The 19,300-nt window shown below is 45.5% G+C and overlaps 2 protein-coding genes across 33 annotated transcripts in view; one reads left to right on the forward strand and one right to left on the reverse strand.

Moving 5' to 3' along the window:
• Positions 1-1,431: 1,431 nt before the first annotated feature.
• Positions 1,432-11,710, forward strand: HNRNPH1 (heterogeneous nuclear ribonucleoprotein H1). 18 transcript variants are annotated; one of them, XM_078364777.1, is made up of 14 exons: positions 1,432-1,631; positions 2,796-2,923; positions 4,632-4,787; positions 4,993-5,136; positions 6,615-6,753; positions 7,698-7,876; positions 7,965-8,036; positions 8,093-8,226; positions 8,383-8,518; positions 8,909-8,968; positions 9,061-9,150; positions 9,789-9,881; positions 10,324-10,373; positions 10,952-11,710. In XM_078364777.1, the coding sequence occupies exons 2-13, from the start codon at positions 2,827-2,829 to the stop codon at positions 10,371-10,373; spliced, it is 1,350 nt and encodes a 449-aa protein (XP_078220903.1). In that variant the 5' UTR covers positions 1,432-1,631; positions 2,796-2,826; the 3' UTR covers positions 10,952-11,710. The 18 variants fall into 18 exon arrangements, with proteins under 18 accessions (XP_078220903.1, XP_078220905.1, XP_035146664.1 ...); XM_078364779.1 differs by having other exon boundaries at positions 1,432-1,518; XM_078364778.1 differs by lacking the exon at positions 1,432-1,631 and adding an exon at positions 2,270-2,673.
• A 3,743-nt stretch (positions 11,711-15,453) lies between these two features.
• Positions 15,454-19,300, reverse strand: part of RUFY1 (RUN and FYVE domain containing 1) — a 95,274-nt gene continuing 91,427 nt past the window's right edge. For all 15 annotated transcript variants that reach the window (XM_078364774.1, XM_035290771.3, XM_054251950.2 and 12 more), the window contains 3 exons: positions 19,149-19,197; positions 17,452-17,529; positions 15,454-16,073 (listed from right to left, as the gene is read on the reverse strand). In XM_078364774.1, coding sequence (XP_078220900.1) covers positions 15,930-16,073; positions 17,452-17,529; positions 19,149-19,197 — 271 coding nt within the window. In that variant the 3' untranslated portion in view covers positions 15,454-15,929. The remainder of the gene's footprint in view (positions 16,074-17,451; positions 17,530-19,148; positions 19,198-19,300) is intronic.

Below are 19,300 nucleotides of genomic sequence, written 5' to 3' on the forward strand. Positions count from 1 at the left end.
ATTGCTACAAAAAAATAAAAAAGTTATCTGAGCAAGGTGGCACATGCCTGTGGTCTACCTACTCAGGAGGTTGGGGCAGGAGGATCATTTGAACCCAGGAGGTAGAGGTTGTGGTGAGCCATGTTTGCACTACTGCACTCCAGTCTGGGTGACGGAGTGAGGCCATGTCTCAGAAAAAAAAAAAAAGGAAAATAAAAATAAAAATTAAAAAACCTTTTTTACGTAAGTTGGACAATTTATGTAAAAGAGAATTGGCTATAAATGTATGAAATTTATTCTACCTCACTAGTATTTTTTTTTTTTTTGAGATGGAGTTTCATTCTTGTTGCCCAGGCTGGAGTGCAATGGCGTGACCTCAGCTCTCTGCAACCTCTGCCTCCTGGGTTTAAGCAATTCTCCTGCCTCAGCCTCCAAAGTAGCTGGGATTACATGCAAGCGCCACCATGCCTGGCTAATTTTTGTTTTGTTTTCTTTGAGTTGGAGTCTTGCTTTGTTGCCCAGGCTGGAGGGCAGTGGTGTGATCTCTGCTCACCGCTTCCTCTGCTTCCTGGGTTCAGGCAATTCTCCTGCCTAGCCCTCCTGAGTAGCTGGGATTACAGGCACATGCCACCACACCTGGCTGATTTTTGTTATCTTTAGTAGAGGTAGGGTTTCACCATGTTGGCCGGGATGGTCTCCAACTCCTGACCTCAAGTGATTCACCTGCCTCAGCCTCCCAAAGTGCTGGGATTACGGGTCTGAGCCACTGCACCTGGTGGGAGTCTCTCTTTCTGATGACCTCAGCCACAGTGCCTTCTGAAATGGTACCACAGGTATGTGCTTCTAGTTCTGTTTGCAGCAGAGTGCATGGCATGTACCATCATTCCCTCTGCCTGCTCTCTATTTGCGTCTCCCTCACATCCAGCAAGACTTTTCCTTTATACAGGACTTGCAGTTAACACCCTTGCCAAGGCCGAAGTGGCCTTTGAAGATCAGGCCCTCCTTAGCTCTGGGCTCCTGTGTTTCTTTGGATGTCCTCTCTACTTTCCTCAAACCTGTCAAAACTGGATTCGGCCTCTGTGGCACTGGGTTTGGAAACATGCTTTGCCCGAATCTTCCGAGGGTGGCACTCAGGCCTGCACTACCTGAGTTAGCCCTGCGGCAGGGTCCAACACTACCTTATGGTTAATTTATTGCCTGTGTCCACGAGAGCTGGGGTGAAGAGGGCAGCCAGATTAGACAGAGGGAGGCCTGGGAAGCTCTGGAGTCTTCGGTTTTGGGCAGTGCTGCTAGAAACCACGAACATTACTCATCTCGCAGCCTATGTGCACACCGGGTGACCCAGGGGCCTCGAATGCAGGGTCTCCACCTGGGGAATCACGCACTGTTACCAATTCAGCGCTGGGATGATTCAGCCGGAGCCTATCCCAGCACAGAGGCCGGCACGCACCCGTAGAGGAGATCGCGCTCGCGAGGCAGTACCCGGCGACCCGTCCTCGTGCCAGGGCCCCAGGGCGTTCCAGGCCCGCCGACCCGGAGGTGGGTCAAGAGGTACAAAGGATGCAAGTTCGTTAGGCAAAAGCGGGGTACAGGCGCGAGCCACAGGCACGGGAACCCCGCGCCGACCAGCGCCCTAGGCCCGACGACGGCAGGTAAGGGGAAGTGGAGGCACACACGGCTGGGGCGTGCCCCAGGCACCATCCGGGAGGCTTCGGGTGCTGGACGTCCGCAGCCCTATAGTTCCCAAGACGCTCGGCAATCTGCAGCTGATCAGCTCCGGCCAGCTTTGGGATAAAGGGGAGACAGGCGGCGCGGGGAGTGGGAACACCCGAAGGCCGCGCTCCTCCTTTCAGGTCGGCCAGGAGCGCCCCGGTAAGACTGGGGGTAAGGGGTAGAAAGACGCCCACCTCATCACAACCCAGAGGTCGGGACTCCTATACAGCCCCATAGGGAACTGGCGGCGCCATTCCCCTCCCCCACGTTGGCGGGTAACGCTAGAGAACGGTTTCAAGGAAGACGCATGCGCAAGAAACAATTATAAACCGCTGAGGCTCCAAGTTCAATATTCGCGATCAAGCGCAGGCGCAATAAAAAGCCCGGCGGGTTAATGGGTGGGGGTGCTGAGTCCAAAACGCAGGCGTGTAATAATCTACCAACCGGAGGTAGGCTGATTCTTGAAGTTACGCATGCGTCAGAGCTCTTTGTGACGCAAGGGGGCGGGGCGAGCAGCTGGCTGCGCGTGCGCAGAGCTCGCACAAAGGGCCTTATTTAGGTTGCGCAAGCGCCTGTTGGCCATTTCGTCTTACCCACGCTGGAGTTGGGTGTCAGGGTGAGTTGCGGTCGGTCCTCCCTAGCTGTCCAGCGACCCCCGCTGTGGGGTCCGTTTTTGCTAGGATTGTTTTCCTCCCGACCTCTGGGAGGGCTGCGGGGATCTTGGCTAGCTGCGGGCAGCCATCGAGAACCGAAAGTTGTTCGCTGAATCCCAGCACCGCCGCCGAGGCCTGCAGGCCGCGCGGACTCTATTGTGTGAGAAGTCGGAGGAGGCGGAGCGGAAGCGGCCGCCGCCATTTCCTTGTCTCCACGCTGGCTCTCGACCCCCGCCCCCAGGGTTCGGAGCGCCGACAGCTGCTCCCCAGAGCAGCTTTGGGGGTCCGCTCGCTGGCCGAGGAAGTGTTGGGTGTTGGAGTCGCCGGGGTGGGTGCATCCGCCCGGTTTTTGCTCCGTAGGGCGGGTGGCGCGGGCCCGGGGGGGTACATCGGGGGCGGAGCACAGCTTAATGGGCGCTCTCAGGTCTGGTCCTCCTCCCCGCCTTGCAGTTTGTTTCGACGTCGGACCGCGTAAGAGACAATGATGTTGGGCACCGAAGGTGGAGAGGGATTCGTGGTGAAGGTCCGGGGGTTGCCCTGGTCTTGCTCGGCCGATGAAGTGCAGAGGTTTTTTTCTGGTGAGTTACCACTAGAACGCGGGAGTTCGAGTTCGAGGCCTGGGCGGGCGGGCTGGCGGGCGGGCTGGCGGGCAGCCGGGCTGGGGCGGGCCGGGCGGGACTCGGGGCGCCCCCTGGCGTGGCGCGGATGACTGCAGTTCCCGCTGTGCTGTTCGCGCCCCGCCGACCGCTGTTACGCAATGGAAATTTCGAAAGCCCCGCCGCCTTCCTGTTTCTTGGAGTGCTGCCGATCTGGTAGACTTGTTTTCTTTACCTGCCTTTGAACACCAGCTCTTCTTTTTTTTTCCGTTTTCGGCTCACTGCGATTCGGGTTGAAGCGATTCTCCTTGCCGCAGGCTCCGGAATAGGTGGGATTACAGGCGTGTGTCACTATGCCTGGCTAACTTACTGTACTCTTTTTCTTTTTTAAGACGGGGTTTCAACATGTTGGTTGGGCTGGTCTTGAATTCCCGATCTCAGGTGATCCGCCCGCCTTGGCCTCCAAAGTGCGTGGATTACAGGCGTGAACCACCACGCCCGGCCATCTTTTTGTATTTTTAGTAGAGACGGGGGTTTCACCATATTGGACAGGCCGGTCTCGAACTCCTGACCTGAAATGATCGGCTGCCTCGGCCTCCCAGAAGTGCTTGGGATTACAGGCGTGAGCCACTGCTCCCTGTCTGGGTATCTTTTGGAAAGGATAAATTGGCATAGATGGGATTTCTTCTTGAATCTTGAGAAAAATCTCCCGAGTGATTAGACAAATTGTAATGTTTTGGAATATCTTGAAGTGTAACCTCTTGTTTACAGTTTCGGTGTTTCCTTGAAAATGAGCATTCTGCTTCGGAAAGTTAAAGTGTCACGTCTTAATTTCGGTTTTCCTAATCAAGATTTGGTAATTGAGATGTGTTTGCTAGTCTAGTTCTTGATATGGCTCTCTATACAGTTGAAGACGCTGAAGCCCAGGGAAGTTTTCTTGCCTGTGTAAATTTTTTTCCAGTACACAGTTTTCCTGAGTATTTTCTATCAGAATGTTCTTGTTCGCAGCATTAGACTGGGGAAAAGAAATTAGTTTAGACTGATGAAATTCTATTTGGATGAAATTGACAGCTTTTGGTAAGACGTTTGTAGTGTTGACTTACTATCTGAATTTAGCGTTGGTAATGGAAAACGACCTGTAAAACAAGAACCAAGTACACTGGAAGCCACCTTGCAGGGGGCAACACTGGGTTTGGCTGCAGCTGTGCAGCTTGGAGCATTTTAGCTTGGTAACACTGATTCCCTTTCAGGTTAGTATTGGGCCTGCAATTTGGATTTGAATGAGAAACCGTAATGTCGCTGCTGGTAAAGTAAAACTGACAAATGCACCAGACCAAAACAACTCACAACGAAGTATGTTTGCCATAAAGTCACAAAGTACAGACTTGATAGTATTCTGAGAAATTGATAAAAGATTTGTGATGGAGACATGAGTAACAAGGACTCAAAAGAGAAATTCATTCTGTAACTGCTTTGAATATTGGATGTTGATGGGTTGGAAATAGATCCCCTTGGGAATGAGATTTCTTTTTTAATTGGCATTCTAGGAGTTGGTGATACCGTGGTCATTATAGTCTTCACAAGTTAATGTAATTTTTGGCGTGGGGGACATGGAATAGGTATTTCATCTGTGTCACCCAGAGGTGGTTTTAGGTTTTAAATTCTGTATTAACGGTTGTTTTCTTTCCAGACTGCAAAATTCAAAATGGGGCTCAAGGTATTCGTTTCATCTACACCAGAGAAGGCAGACCGAGTGGCGAGGCTTTTGTTGAACTTGAATCAGAAGATGAAGTCAAATTGGCCCTGAAAAAAGACAGAGAAACTATGGGACACAGATATGTTGAAGGTTTGATTTACGTTGCCCTAGTAACAGTAAATAAAGCGTTGCATATAGAGGTCTTACCCCTTCTGAATTTTAGGTATTTGACCGCATGGAAATGGTTATCTAAGGGAGTTTGTGGCAGCTCTTCCTAGCTTATCTAAAGACCCAGGAAGTCTGAACTTCGATATCTAATTTTCCAAAATTGACTAATTCTAAGCACCTCTTTCAGTATTCAAGTCAAACAACGTTGAAATGGATTGGGTGTTGAAGCATACTGGTCCAAATAGTCCTGACACGGCCAATGATGGCTTTGTACGTCTTAGAGGACTTCCCTTTGGATGTAGCAAGGAAGAAATTGTTCAGTTCTTCTCAGGTATGTAGTCCTGTTTGTTGCTGAGCAGTGAGTTTTGGCTAGCTTCTGGCAAGGTGATTTAATAAACCTTAAAGTTGAGTAGCTTAGGTCTTTAACTAGGTTGTAAATTTATGCCAATATTTTCTTCCTAGAGACCTTCAAATAATTTAAGCCCATCTTAAAGGTGGAAATGAAATACTTCCAAAATGTTAACTTTGCCTATATTTAGTATTATAGTTCAGAGTAGATCTTTCATTGAGGATTGCCCTCAACAGCTTAACTACTTTCCTCACATTGCTGTCCAGCTAAGTACCTCAAGTTAAAGGTAAGATCCCTTAACATCAGATTAGTATGATGAATTAGGTTGTTGTAAGTTATGGCAGGTGTCTGTGTTGCAAGAGACGCTTGGGTCATGGGACCAGAAACATCTCTTCTAATGGTCTTAATTCTCTTTAATGCAAAAGTCTATTATGAAAGACTTGGTTTAACCAGTGTGTTACAAACTTATTGAAAATCAGATGTAATGAGAGTAGGTTGAATGCTTGTAGTTTCAGTATCTGAAGTAACAAGTGTTGAAATTGTTTGTGGGCCTAAAGTATTTGAATGTTTTTATGCTGAAGAGCTGATAAGATTGCATGTTTAACAGAATGTTAGATATCTTATGTTTTAAGTATTAATATTTATGATGTGATAAACTGGAAGCAAGAAGTCCTTTCATGGTTTATTGTATATTAGAAATTTATATATGTATAAAGTCCTAATGTCAGAATTTTTAAAATCGTCTATTTTGTTTTTAATCTACATTGGTGAGAATTGAATGCTATCTGTCAACGTTAAATATGAACATAATTTCATATCTTCTAGGAAAGTGCTTTAAGTCCTTTTTGTAAGCTTGAGAATGTATCCACGGAAAGGATTTTTCATAGACGGAATTTCCAGAAGTGAATCATACTACTGTTAGAGCATAAGCAAGCATGATTGTCTGGTGTAGATCAGTTTTGTTGAAAATTTAGATTGTTATGTTTGTCAATAATGATTTAATGTTTTCAGTTTTTATATGAAATGTTTAAATGTGTACCTTTTTTAAAAGCTGAAGTTCCAATAACTTAAAGCATTGAAATATAAAATGAGGTAAAAGGTGTTTTGAATTTAGTAAAACTGTTTAATGCTTAAAACTTAATTGAATTTTTGTATAATTCTCAACATTAAGTTAGTTGTATTGATACGTGTTCTTAAGTTGAATTCTTAATGCATCCTGTGTTCAGCAAGTTGGTTTTAAAAAAATATATACTGTACCATGGGTGTGTTAAGAATAGTTATATTTTGTAATAATGGAACTTCATATTATTGAAATGCATATTTAAAGAGTACTTGTTGAAAGCATACCATTCACCTAAAGTTAAAAATTCTGGTTTATTTAAAGCTATAAGAAGAATCATTTCTGGGCTTGTGATGTTAATATTGCCCCCCTACTGGGGTTATTTGTCCTTGGGTTGAAGGGTTGGAAATCGTGCCAAATGGGATAACATTGCCGGTGGACTTCCAGGGGAGGAGTACGGGGGAGGCCTTCGTGCAGTTTGCTTCACAGGAAATAGCTGAAAAGGCTCTAAAGAAACACAAGGAAAGAATAGGGCACAGGTGGGGATGGATGGTTGGTTGGATATGTCACTTTTCTTATGGTAAATAATTAAATCCATATTCTCTCTGCTTAAAAGAAGAAATTAATGTTTTGTAGTCCTAGTTAATTGATGTTTTGCCATGATTTCTAAACTTCCTGTGTCAGAGTCCCATGTCATATGAAAACTAAATTTTAGGTTTAAAATTTGTCCCTAGTTAATTGGTCTACTTTACAATTTTGTGAGTCTTATTAACCCCAATAGAGTTGAGAGACTATGGCTTTAAAAAATTAATGCAAACCTCGCTTTAGCTGTAATAACAACCACCTAGTAAATTAATATTACCATAAGAAATTGTGATACTTTCTGATCTTGTTTTTAAAGTTGAAATGCAACAAACTTTTTCTTGCTGTATATAAATATTCTGCATAGTATTAATAAGCATAGCTTTCAAGAAATTGTCACAAAAGGTTTTATTCTCTTTGCTTGTGACTATTTTTCATTGAAGCATGCGCTTACCTATGCTGATTCTTACTAAAAGCATAGGCTGGGATATTTATTGGCGAAAGGAAATGTGTAGTGTGGGCTAGACTGTTGGTGGAGACTGGCTTTTTAGCCCACTTGCTATACATGCTGCCAATGGATTTAAGACTTGAAATGTTGAAAGTTGAGTGGAATTATTTCCCTCCTAAAACATTTATATACAGTACTCCTCTCTTACCCCTAAGGTTGGGCTCTGCCTCAGAGGAGTGAGTTTTTTTTTTCCTATAAAGTATACATTAAGTCTTACTATTTATTGAGTGGATTTCTGGTCATTGCCTATGCAAATATAAGAAATCTGGCTCTAAATATTAGTCAGTTTCATGGCTGTGACTAGATTGTTTTCTTGTATAACTAAATACCTGTATAAAATGAACTAATGTTCTCTCTCCCCTCCCTACCCCTTCCTTATGAACAATGCTTTAGGTATATTGAAATCTTTAAGAGCAGTAGAGCTGAAGTTAGAACTCACTATGACCCACCACGAAAGCTTATGGCCATGCAGCGGCCAGGTCCCTATGACAGACCTGGGGCTGGCAGAGGATATAACAGCATTGGCAGAGGAGCAGGCTTTGAAAGGATGAGGCGTGGTGCTTATGGTGGAGGTGCGTGAGGATTCTTAAGGTTTGGCAAGTCAGTTCCTTTGTGTAGGTGTTGTGTTTGATTGATGGTACATTTTTTTTTGTCTTTCAGGCTATGGAGGCTATGATGATTACAATGGCTATAATGATGGCTATGGATTTGGGTCAGATAGATTTGGAAGAGGTAAGGTAAGAATTGAATTTCTCAGTTGAAGGATGCTTACACTCTTGTCCATCTAGACCTCAATTACTGTTTTTCAGGAATGTCTGATCACAGATACGGGGATGGTGGCTCTACTTTCCAGAGCACAACAGGACACTGTGTACACATGCGTGGATTACCTTACAGAGCTACTGAGAATGACATTTACAATGTAAGTGTAAGACGGAACTCACAAGTCAGTATTTCAGTATGACAGTAAAAGTCTCAACTTTATTGTACTATAAAGGGAACACCATGTTAGAGATTTTAGTTTCATTTTGTAACGTTAGGAAGTTGATTCAGTTTTTTGAACTGCCTTGTGTTGTAGTTTTTTTCACCACTCAATCCTGTGAGAGTACACATTGAAATTGGTCCTGATGGCAGAGTAACTGGTGAAGCAGATGTCGAGTTTGCAACTCATGAAGATGCTGTGGCAGCTATGTCAAAAGACAAAGCAAATATGCGTAAGTGTGATTGAGCACTTATGGGCTCATTCTTAGGTGATTGTGTGACTAACATTTACAATAGAGGAATAGAAAAATAATATATGAGAAGTTTCCTTTCCAGTAATAGATTGATTCTTGGGGAACAGGGTGGGGTGTGTTAAAGGTTTGGTTTTTAAAAATTAGTTTAACAGATTTGTGATACACATCTTACATCTTGAAGTATATATCCTTTATTGACAATATAGATGAATATGTAAAGGCTAGATTTTGAAGTTATAAAGATCACCTAAGAGAAGTAACAAGTCTTTGCCCAAGTATTTGAAGTTCATAGATCTACGTGTTTAAAAAGTGCTTATCCTGTTTTCTTTCACCAACAAACATTTTCAAACTTTTTTTTTCTCATTTCAGAACACAGATATGTAGAACTCTTCTTGAATTCTACAGCAGGAGCAAGCGGTGGTGCTTACGGTAGCCAAATGCTAGGAGGCATGGGTTTGTGTAAATATCACTTTAGTGTCCTTTTTTTAAGCTAACCTTGTATGCCTTTTCTCTCATTTCAGAACACAGATATGTAGAACTCTTCTTGAATTCTACAGCAGGAGCAAGCGGTGGTGCTTATGGTAGCCAAATGATGGGAGGCATGGGCTTGTGTAAATATCGTTAGTTTTTTTAAAAACCAAAACGTTTATATCTGTATAAGTCAATTATAAGTTAAGTTAATCTATTTAATGAGTTTAGTATAACAAACTTAGGCAAAGAAAGCAGTTTCTTGATATTTGAATGAATTTTGTATCTGGCTTAAACCTTGTGTACTATGAAGTTGCTTAGGATAGATAATTCAAATTAGATATAAGTACTCTTGGGGGAGGGACCTATGGAGTGAAATTACTGAAATTTTCTGAGTATAAAGTCTAATTAAGATAAATTAGGTGTTAACTGATAAACCTTTATATTGAACATACCTTGATATATCAAACTAAGGGGAAACCCCACTAAATCCAGTCAAGCAATTTCATAAGATCTTCACAAAATGCCTCTAACTAATGGAATCGTGAATTTTAGTCCTGCCGATGTGTATACCGTTAGCACTTTGGTTTATAAATACTTGATTAGCTCAAATGATGGATAGAAGGGCAGCCTGGTTATAGACAATAGGCAGAAGGAGGCAGAGGGTTATAGTAATAGAAGATCAAGACTGGAAAATCATAGATAGAGAATTACAAGCCCGGTACCACCAGGTACCACATTACATAAGGAGCAAGGATCTAATGTTTTCTTAACTTAACAGCAAACCAGTCCAGTTATGGTGGCCCAGCCAGCCAGCAGCTGAGTGGTGGTTATGGAGGCGGCTATGGTGGCCAGAGCAGCATGAGTGGATACGGTAAGCATTTTTTTAAATATACTTAGAATAAGTTTTAGGCAGGTTTTTTTTAGTTGGGAATACATGCAGGCTCCATTTTGGTGAAATTGGGTTGTTTAATGTATGCTTCATATGTAAACTTTTTTTAGTTTAATTTCCAGAAACAATCATTGGGAGGGGGACGTGTTTTGTGAATTAAAAACTAGTTATTGCAGCTTTGGAATACTGTCGAGCCAGAAAATATCTGCCTCCATTTATTAAAACATTAAAGTTGTTCACTTTTTTGTCTTTTGGTTAGCTTTAAATCAATTTTAGATGGAGGGAGAATTTTAAATAGAATGGTGGTTGGGTTCAGGATCGTATTTATTAGTCAGTTGTTAACCTAGGATTGGTTTTATTTTTTTCAATTGGTCTAAATGGTGATTTTGGTATTATAGTCTTACCCTACAAAATCCTTTTGCAGACCAAGTTTTACAGGAAAACTCCAGTGATTTTCAATCAAACATTGCATAGGTAAATATTTTCTCAAAAAATATAATTTAAATTCCCAATAGCAAATACTGATATGTTGTAATAACACTTTTTATAGCAGTCAATGGCTCTGACTTAACCGAGGCTGCCATTTGGGCACAGTGAGTTGCCTTTAGTCCAACTTAGTTGTCTCACTTTTGCCCACCATGAATAGGAAAAGCGAGAGATTTCCCCTGTGCTCCCTATTCTCATGTCATTTGAGGGACACATTGTGAATGTTTATGGTAAATTTTTTTTTAAATGCCTTGTTTAGCTTTAAAAATATGAAGTAATTTTGCAATTTTTGAAAAACACTAGTTTTCCTTTAAACTTAATTTTTCACGTTGATCCTGAATTTCGTTAACATGGTAGCACAAGAGTCTGGCAAGTTGGTACTGCAGAGAAAAGGGGTTAATTGAGACTTGTTTGGAGTGGGATTCCCCTTTCCCAAACATGCTTCTCGCCACTTGGACAGCAGCCATTTATACTCGTATATTTTTAAACTTTTTTTTGTAATACTATATTTTATTTGACTGATAGTCTGACATTACTTCTAACTTGTCAAATTGGTCTCTTTGCAGGTAGCCAAGGAGCAATGAACAGCAGCTACTACAGTAGTGGAAGCCGTGCATCTTTGGGCGTGAATGGAATGGGAGGGATGTCTAGCATGTCCAGTATGAGTGGTGGATGGGGAATGTAATTGATTGATCCTGATCACTGACTCTTGGTCAACTTTTTTTTTTAAAGAAAAAACAAAACTTCAGTTTAACAGTTTCTGTAATACAAGCTTGTGATTTATGCTTTCTCTTTAAGTGGAAATCAGGATTCTTATGAAGACTTGGGGCTCAGTATTTTTGAATACAATACTTATCTAGGATATGAGTGAAGCTGAGTAAACTATAACTGTTAAACAAGTTCCAACTTTTCTCAAGTTAGTTATATTGTAGGATATACTTAAGCAGTAAGCGTATTTAGGTAAAAGCAGTTGAATTATATTAAGTGTTACCCTTTGCATTGAACACTGTTCAGATGCATGTTGAAAGACATGCTTTTTTTTTTTTAAACTCAATATAGGAGCTGTGTCTACAATTAAAAGTGAAACATTTTGGCATGTTTGTTAATTCTAGTTTCATTTAATAACCTGTAAGGCACGTAAGTTTAAGCTTTTTTTAAGTTAATGGGAAAAATTTGAGACGCAATACCAGTCCTTCAGGATTTTGGTCTTGGTGTTTGTATGAAATTCTGAGGCCTTGATTTAAATCTTTCATTGTATTGTGATTTCCTTTTAGGTATATTGCGCTAAGTGAAACTTGTCAAATAAATCCTCCTTTTAAAAACTGCACTGTCTGCTTCAGTGTCATGTGGAGTGAGTCTTGGTCCTCTGTGCCCACCTGGGGCCAAGGGCCACATCTCTGGCTGTGGCAGAGAGGCTTGGTAGCTGAGGCTGTTCTTCCCTCCAGTGCAACTGAAGGTAAACTCAGCTTTGGGGCCCTTGTGGAGGGGCTGTATGTCATTTGGCTGCACAGGACCTGATCTGAACTGCCTATAACGTTTTAAGCACTTGCACGAAGCAAAGCGGGAGGCACCAGTGCCCTCACTGCATGGCCTGCATGTCTAGGAGGACTTTGTGCATGGCTGGGAAGTTGCCAGAGGCAAGGGAGGTGTGATGAATATGCGGGTGCCTTCTAGAAGGAGCTAGCTCACGGAAGATTTATTTGTGGTGGAGTGTCAATGTCAGCTGAGGCTGCATTGCAGTGGCATAGTCTCAGCTCACTGCAACCACCACCTCCTGGGCTCAAGCAGTTCTACTGTTTCAGCCTCTCTAGCTGGGGTTACAGGCGTGTGCCCACCACCTCATTTTTGTATTAATTGAGGCACGGGGTTTCGCCATGTTGACCGGGCTGGTCTCCCAACTCCTGACCTTGGGGGGGCCTCCCAAAATGCTGGGATTACAGGCATGAGCCACCATGTCCAGCCTTCACAGATGGTTTTCAAATTGAGGTTTTGAACTTTATGTTTTGGGCTAATTTCTAAAAATCAGTTCCAATTGGGGTCAAAATTCCATGTAAACCTCTTCAGGTAGAATGATAGGTAGTGATTGAGAGCAAACATGACTGGTTTAAATGAACTCTTCAAATGTATCCCCTTTATGGTAGTTTGGAGCGCCAACATGCTAGCAAGTATTCAAGTTGCTTTAAAGCAACTTGGAAAGTGTGATTGCAGAGTTCCTTCAGTAGATGCTTAGGGGCACTGCAGTTTAGGAACTGCCACTATTTCATCCCTTTAGATTCAAAGTCCCTGATAATGGATTCAGAATGTAGAGTCCAAGCTAGGCTGTCACATAACATAGGCTTGTGCCCTTTAAAGCAAAGTGTGGATAAGCTTTCTCTTCCTGTGGTTTACACAGAAGCTGTTCTTGAGTTTTTGGGGTAGGGCTAGGTAGGGTGGACAGAGTGGGGCTTAGTGTTGGTTGTTTCTAACCATCTGCCCACAGAAGCAGTGCATACAGGAGACATGGGCAGCAGGAGGGGCTTGCAGATCCTACCTTGGCTGCGTGCCTTACCAGGACTGGAAACCAGCGGAGGGAAAGGTCTGGAATGTATTCTTTGTTTTGTCTTAGGCATGTCTAGAGAGAGCAGCAGTTCTCAGTGGGCAGGCAGTGTTGAGAGTTGAGCTGTGTTATAAGCCTGGTGCTGCGCCTGAAATCTTGTTGGGTTAATGTAGTTTGGTATTGAGGCCCAGTGTTGAGAAAGCTTGAAGGTTCCTTCTCTGGGTCCTTTAGTTAACTGGTACATTTAGGGATAAAACTTGCCCTGTTAGAGAAGGGACTAATAAGAAGGAACTTGGAGTAGTAGTAAGCTAAATCCAGAGCCCTATGGCTTTTAAGAAACGAGTCTAGGCCAGGTGCAGTGGCTGACACCTGTAATCTCAACACTTTGGGAGGCTGAGGTGGGTGGATCACCTGAGGTCAGGAGCTCAAGACCAGTCTGTCCAACACAGTGAAAACCCATCTCTACTAAAAGTACAAAAATCAGCCTGGCGTGTTGGCGCACACTTGTAATCTCAGCTACTGGGACACTGAGGCAGGAGAATTGCTTGAACCTGGGAGGTGGAGGTTGCAGTGAGCTGAGATCTTGCCATTGCACTCTAGTCTAGGTGATGAGGGAAACTGTCCAATGCCTGTAATACCAATTCCAGCATTTTCGGAGTCTGAGGTCGGGAGTTTGAGACCAGCCTGACAAACATGGAGAAACCCAATCTCTACTAAAAATACAAAACAAGCTGGGTGTGGTAGCACGTGCCTGTAATCCCAGCTACTCCAGAGGCTGAGGCAGAAGAATCGCTTGAACCCAGGAGGCGGAGTTTGGAGTGACCTGAGATTGTGCCATTGCACTCCAGCCTGGGTGGGCACCAAGAGTGAAACTTCATCTCAGAAAGGAGTCTAGAAGCATTATGGTTCTTTGGAATCTTGTGCTCCATAGCTTGTCTGCAGTGACTCAACCTCCTGACCCTGTCAGCTGGAATCTGCATTTTATTTTTTTTTTTGAGATAAAGTTTTGCTTGTTGCCCAGGCTGGAGTGCATGGTGCAATCTTGGCTCACTGCAGCTTCTGCCTCCTGGGTTCAAGTAATTGTCCTGCCTCAGCCTCCTGAGTAGCTGGGATTACAAGTGCCTGCTGCCAGGCCCAGCTAATTTTTTTTGTATTTTTAGTAGAGACGGTTTCATCATTGCCCAGGCTTGTTGCAAACTCCTGACTTCAGGTGATCCACCTGCCTTGGCCTCCCAAAGTGTTGAGATCACAGGCGTGAGCCACTGTGGCTGGCTAGAATCTGCATTTTAAACAACAAAACCCTGACCACTCACCCCTATTTCAGTTGACATGGGAAGCACAGAATATCTATCCCTCATTTCTCAGGCTGGGTAAAGGTTACCATCTTTACTAAACTTTGGAACCACCAATCCCTGGTCTGGTAAAGGTACTGCAGAGAAAAGGCATTAATTGAGACTTGTTTGGAGTCGGGATTCCCCTTTCCCAAACATGCTTCTTGTTTAGAGTCAGAATTCCCTCTTTCCTAAACCTGGGTGGTGGAGATTGCTTCTCGCCATCTGGACAGCAGCCATTTGTACTTGTATACAGCCACCAGGTTGGCTAAGGAGGTGTGAACAGGCCCAGGTCGGAAATGGAACAGGTCAAAACTCCCGTGCTGATCAGTAGTGGGATTGTGCCTGTGAAAAGCCACTGCACTCAAGCCTGGGCAACATAGTGAGACCCCATCTCTTTAAAGGAAAAGAAAGGCTGGGAACCTGAGGTCTGGATTTGGTGAGGGTAGGGAGCCTGTGGGAAGTGAAGGTAGGGTGGTCAGCAAGATATATGTATAGAAGGTGGATAAGGATGAGGCCTGGAAGACTTGGTTGTTTGTACTTGACAATGCAGTTATCTGTACCCTAAGAGCCCTAGGCCATTGGCTCCTGTCTGGGGCTCTGAGGGAGGGACTAGAAGCCAGTTCTAGCACTGTGTTAATGGCTCACACCTGTAATCAGCACTTTGGGAGGCTAAGGTGGGTGGATCACAAGGTCAGGAGTTCCAGACCAGCTTGGCCAACACAGTGAAACCCCATCTCTACTAAAAGTACAAAAAAGTAGCTGGGCATGGTGGTGGGCACCTGTAATCCCAGCTAGCTACTTGGAGGCTGAGGCGGGAGAATCACTTGAACCTAGAAGGCTGAGGCTGAAATCACTCCATTGCACTCCAGCCTGGGTGACGGAGCGAGACTGTCTCAAAAAGAGTGGCCTGGCAAATGCTTTTCCACAGGTGTCTCTGTCACCAATCACACTCCCAATTACATAGGTGAACTACTCTTGGACTTTGTCAACAGACTTAGGGGTCACTTCTTCTGCCAGTTGATGGCAGGCTGACTGCAAATTACCTTTGGCTCACCAGGCCCAGCCCTGCAGGCTCTGGAACAGCACCAGCAGCCTCCCGCTCACACTCAGCTTGGGTCTCTGACTGCGTGAGGGGCTGCTCTGAGGCAGCAGGTGAGGGTGTGATGGAAGTTGAAACAAGCTTCTGCATGCACCAGAGTGAAAAATAAATGATTTTATTGCAGGGCCAACGATAGGTATTCACAAGGGCATGAAATGGCAGATCTCTTGACTGAAGCAGAGAAGGCACACTTCCAAGACCCCATGTGTGTCAAACGCTATGCACAAATTAGGTTTTTAGAAGGGAGGTGGGAGAGGAAAATGGGATTACTCATGAGCAGAACTGAACTGTAAAATAGGTTAAATTCTTTGAAAAGTGAAGAAAAATGGTAGTAGTAAAGTCATGAAGTTATATCTGAACCAGAGCCATGATATGACCAAGTAAGATGGAAGTTTCCATCCAGAGGAATTAACTCTATAAATCACAGAAAGGTGAGAGCTGCTGGTTCCGGCATATCTTCTGGAGTAGCCAGGCAAGAATTTGATTCTTTGATTCTTGGGAATGCATACAATTCCCAAGCCTCTGAAGACCCAGAGTTTGGCACTATCTGAGGCTGTGCTCCCAAGGATGGATGCTCAGGAGCCTGTGGAGGAGCAGCGCTGCAGGAGCAGGGTGTGGCAACTGTCACACACCCGCACTGGCTTGGGGTAGGAGGGCAGGGCCAGCTCGTTGCTGGAGCAGGTGTTGCAGAAAATGTGGCCGCAGTTCCGGCAGTGGTGCTAGAGAACAGGAAAAAGGCAGTCATGGGACACCCAGGGAAAAGCCATCTGCACACCCTCCCTGCTTCCCAACACAGAAGGGTATCATTTGTTTCTATGGAGTGGTGAGGGGCTCTGTGCAAATAGGGATTTTTTTAAGACAAAAAATTGACTTATGCTGTACTTCATCACTAAGCCAGTGAGCTGCTAGTCCATGTCACATTAAGAGTCTGGTTCATTCTCTTTGACTGCTGCATTCCAAGGTGGTGGGAGTGGGTCTTTGGCTTTCTAAACAGGTTTCCTGGGTGCCTAATAAGACACTGAGATGAGCACCTCTGCAGCCTCTGCTCCTGTGGCTCCAAAGACAGGAGCGGCACATGTGATCTCAAAGGCAGCCTCAGGACATGGTTTGTAGCTCTGAGCTTACTGCGAGGCACTGCCTGAAACTTGGGGAGCTGTGGCTTCCTCTTTTCCACAGAGCTAGGCTGTTAATAGGACCAGACAAAACATGGATGTGGCAGGAAAGCGGGGTGGCAGTGGCAGTGTTTCCTTTAGCTCTCTGTTTTGCTTAAACCCAACTCTTCCCCTGCCCAGCTGGTCTTGGTGAGACTGTTAACCCTGGACCCAAGGGTGAGTGATCTTGTTCCCAGAACCTATAAGGCAGGGGCAAGCACCCTGCCTAGATCACCAGTGAATTTTTGGTGATCTGCTGCCCTGCAGATTCCCCATAAATGCTGTTTTTGCCTCAGTTGGCCAGATTTTTTAGTACTGCTGCAGAGAATTTTCAGTGACACTCCTCTAGAGTAGCTCTGCACACAAGGAGCCCCATCTCCCATCAAATCACTTTTTTTTTTGGGAGACAGAGTCTTGCTCTGTCACCCAGGTTGGAGTGCAGTGGCATGATCCCAGCTCACCACTACCTCTGCCTCCTGGGTTCAAGCAATTCTCCTTCCTCTGCCTCCCATGTAGCTGGGATTACAGGCATCTGCCACCACATCTGGCTAATTTTTATATATTTAGTAGAGATGGGGTTTTACCATGTTGGCCAGGCTGGTCTCGAACTCCTGACCTTGTGATCCACCCACCTCGGCCTCCCAACGTACTGGGATTAGAGGCGTGAGCCACCACTCCGGCCCAAATCACTGTCAATCACTGAAAGGATGTGCTGGGGGACCAGGGGCCTATTACTGGCCAGGGCCTCCTAGAAAAAGGGTGTCAGGATAGAAAGCCATCTGCATGGGCAAGCAGGACAGGTGGGCCTGCCCATCTGCCAACCAGTGAGCACAGTCATGGGGCAGTGAGCCTGGTCTGATGCAGGCTTCTGGAACCAGAGAAAGGGGAATCCCAGCAGGCAATGAATGACTCAGGGCACTGGGAGGGTGGGTGGAGCCCTACATACCTTCCTCCGGGAAATGGAGAACTCCTTCTCACACTGCCTACAGTGTGTCGCTTCGTCATCTTTCAGCCAGGCATGGCCCTGAAGAGGAAAGGACATTCTAGAATCCGCTTTCTGTCTAAGCCCCTGATGAGTGAGTAGCTGTGTTCTGACTGCATCCATTGTCCCTCATAGCACTGTTTTTCTTCACCATCAGATGTGGCCTCACAGGACTGTCATGAAGGGCCCTTCCCTGGTTGGGCTGAAGCCAGAGACCCGTGTCCTAGCTGTGCTCCGCCTCCTGGGCTCTGCAGGCTGCCCCGGGGCCTCAAGGCAGTCTCCAGCATCCACTCACTCAGGCGCACTCCCACTTTCAATCAGTTCCCTTTGATTGAAGTAAGTAGAGTGAGCTTCTGGTGCCTGCAACCCCAGACCCTGCCTGAGACACTGCCCGAAGTGACTAGCTGGACTGCTAGGTGTGGGAGAAGGGCCAAATCTGAGTAAGATTAGGACACTTGGTGACGCTGATCCCTGTGGAAAGACAGAAGGCAATGGACAGCAGGCACTGCGTCCCATGGGCCTGAAGAAGCCCTTCTCCATACGGGCCAAAGCCCTATCCCCGAACAGCCCTGGAAAGCAGATAGATTCCATCCCACGGGGGAGGTGGCTGAGGCTTTGAAAGGTGGCTCTTAGGAGGGCTTTATCAGGGAGAAGCAGCACCTATGATTTATTCAGCCTTAGGGACAGGGGTGCTCCAGAAGCATGAGGTACTTTTCTGGCCTGTTTGCATCTGCTGGAAGTGATTTTCTTGCTGACAAACAGATCCTCATGACTGAACTAGAGTCGCACACCCCTGGGGCTGCCAGTGTGTACCCAGGACGTTCATCCTCACATCAGAAAGCTTTGAGGGCTCTAGAGTCCTGTTTTATGATTCTTATCCTCCCTCTGGTGCTGTAAAACTGATGTTACCTAGAAGTTCAGGCTGCTGTTAGTTAGATGCCGAGACATTAGGGTCCCTGCTGTGCACCAGGTGGAAGAGTGCCATGTGGAAAAGGACTGCTTTTGCACTGCTGCCACGCACAGCTGAGGTGAAAGGGCAGATGCTCCTGCAGGCAAGGCCATCCTGAAAGCCAGGCTGCTCTGCCCCCAGATGTCTGCCTCCTCTCCCACGCTCTCTGCCCTACAGGTCAGCCTGGCACCTGCACGCACACTGGGCCACCTGCAAGTTCCTGCTCTTTAGTGGAATGTGTCATTCTGCCCTCCCCAAAACGGTGTGGAAACCTGGCCCAACTCAGGGTTTGGCTTGAGTGGTTCCTAGCAATGGCACAGGGCACTGCAGTGGGGCTGGCTGGCCTCCAGCCTCTGACTTCAACAGAAGGGCCTGGTTTTCACTGTTTAAAGACATCTGTGAGAGAGGGTCTCTCCTCTCTGCCATCTGCTTCCCTTTAGGAATACCCATTAAGCCTATTGTCAAAGCACAGCTCATGGCGGAAGAACTGGAGTCAGAAGACCTAGGTTCAGCTTTGGCCCTGCCACCTGTCATCACTGTCCTCTCAGCTGAGGGACACATTTCTGAGCAGCATTTGGCTTCTCTATAAATATGTCATCACCACCACTGCCTTAACCACACACTCTCACCTGACTGTTGGGATGCTTAAATGTACAAGCACATAGGCAATCAGCGCAAGCTGACAGTGAGGTCGTTCTTAGCAAGCCAGTACCTTCAGTGCCTGGTTCACTTCTTTTATGTCTTCCATCTTCAGCTTGGACCTAAGGGGAAAAAGGCCATATCATAGCAGAGAGAGCGAGGCCCTGAATCCCTAACACAGCCAGTGTTCATGACTAGCTCCATGAGGATAACGGACTTGTGAGG

This window comes from Callithrix jacchus, chromosome 2, assembly GCF_049354715.1.
Source record: "Callithrix jacchus isolate 240 chromosome 2, calJac240_pri, whole genome shotgun sequence".
NCBI lineage: Eukaryota > Metazoa > Chordata > Mammalia > Primates > Cebidae > Callithrix > Callithrix jacchus.

What these genes read in the sequence shown, in the direction of transcription:
- HNRNPH1 (XM_035290773.2), top strand. Translation starts at nt 2,827, where the DNA reads ATGATGTTGGGCACCGAAGGTGGAGAGGGATTCGTGGTGAAGGTCCGG. An exon ending in AGCAAGCGGTGGTGCTTACG is followed by an intron (nt 8,969 to 9,060) that starts GTAGCCAAATGC and finishes CTCTCATTTCAG; the next exon opens with AACACAGATATGTAGAACTC. An exon ending in GATGGGAGGCATGGGCTTGT is followed by an intron (nt 9,151 to 9,788) that starts GTAAATATCGTT and finishes TTAACTTAACAG; the next exon opens with CAAACCAGTCCAGTTATGGT.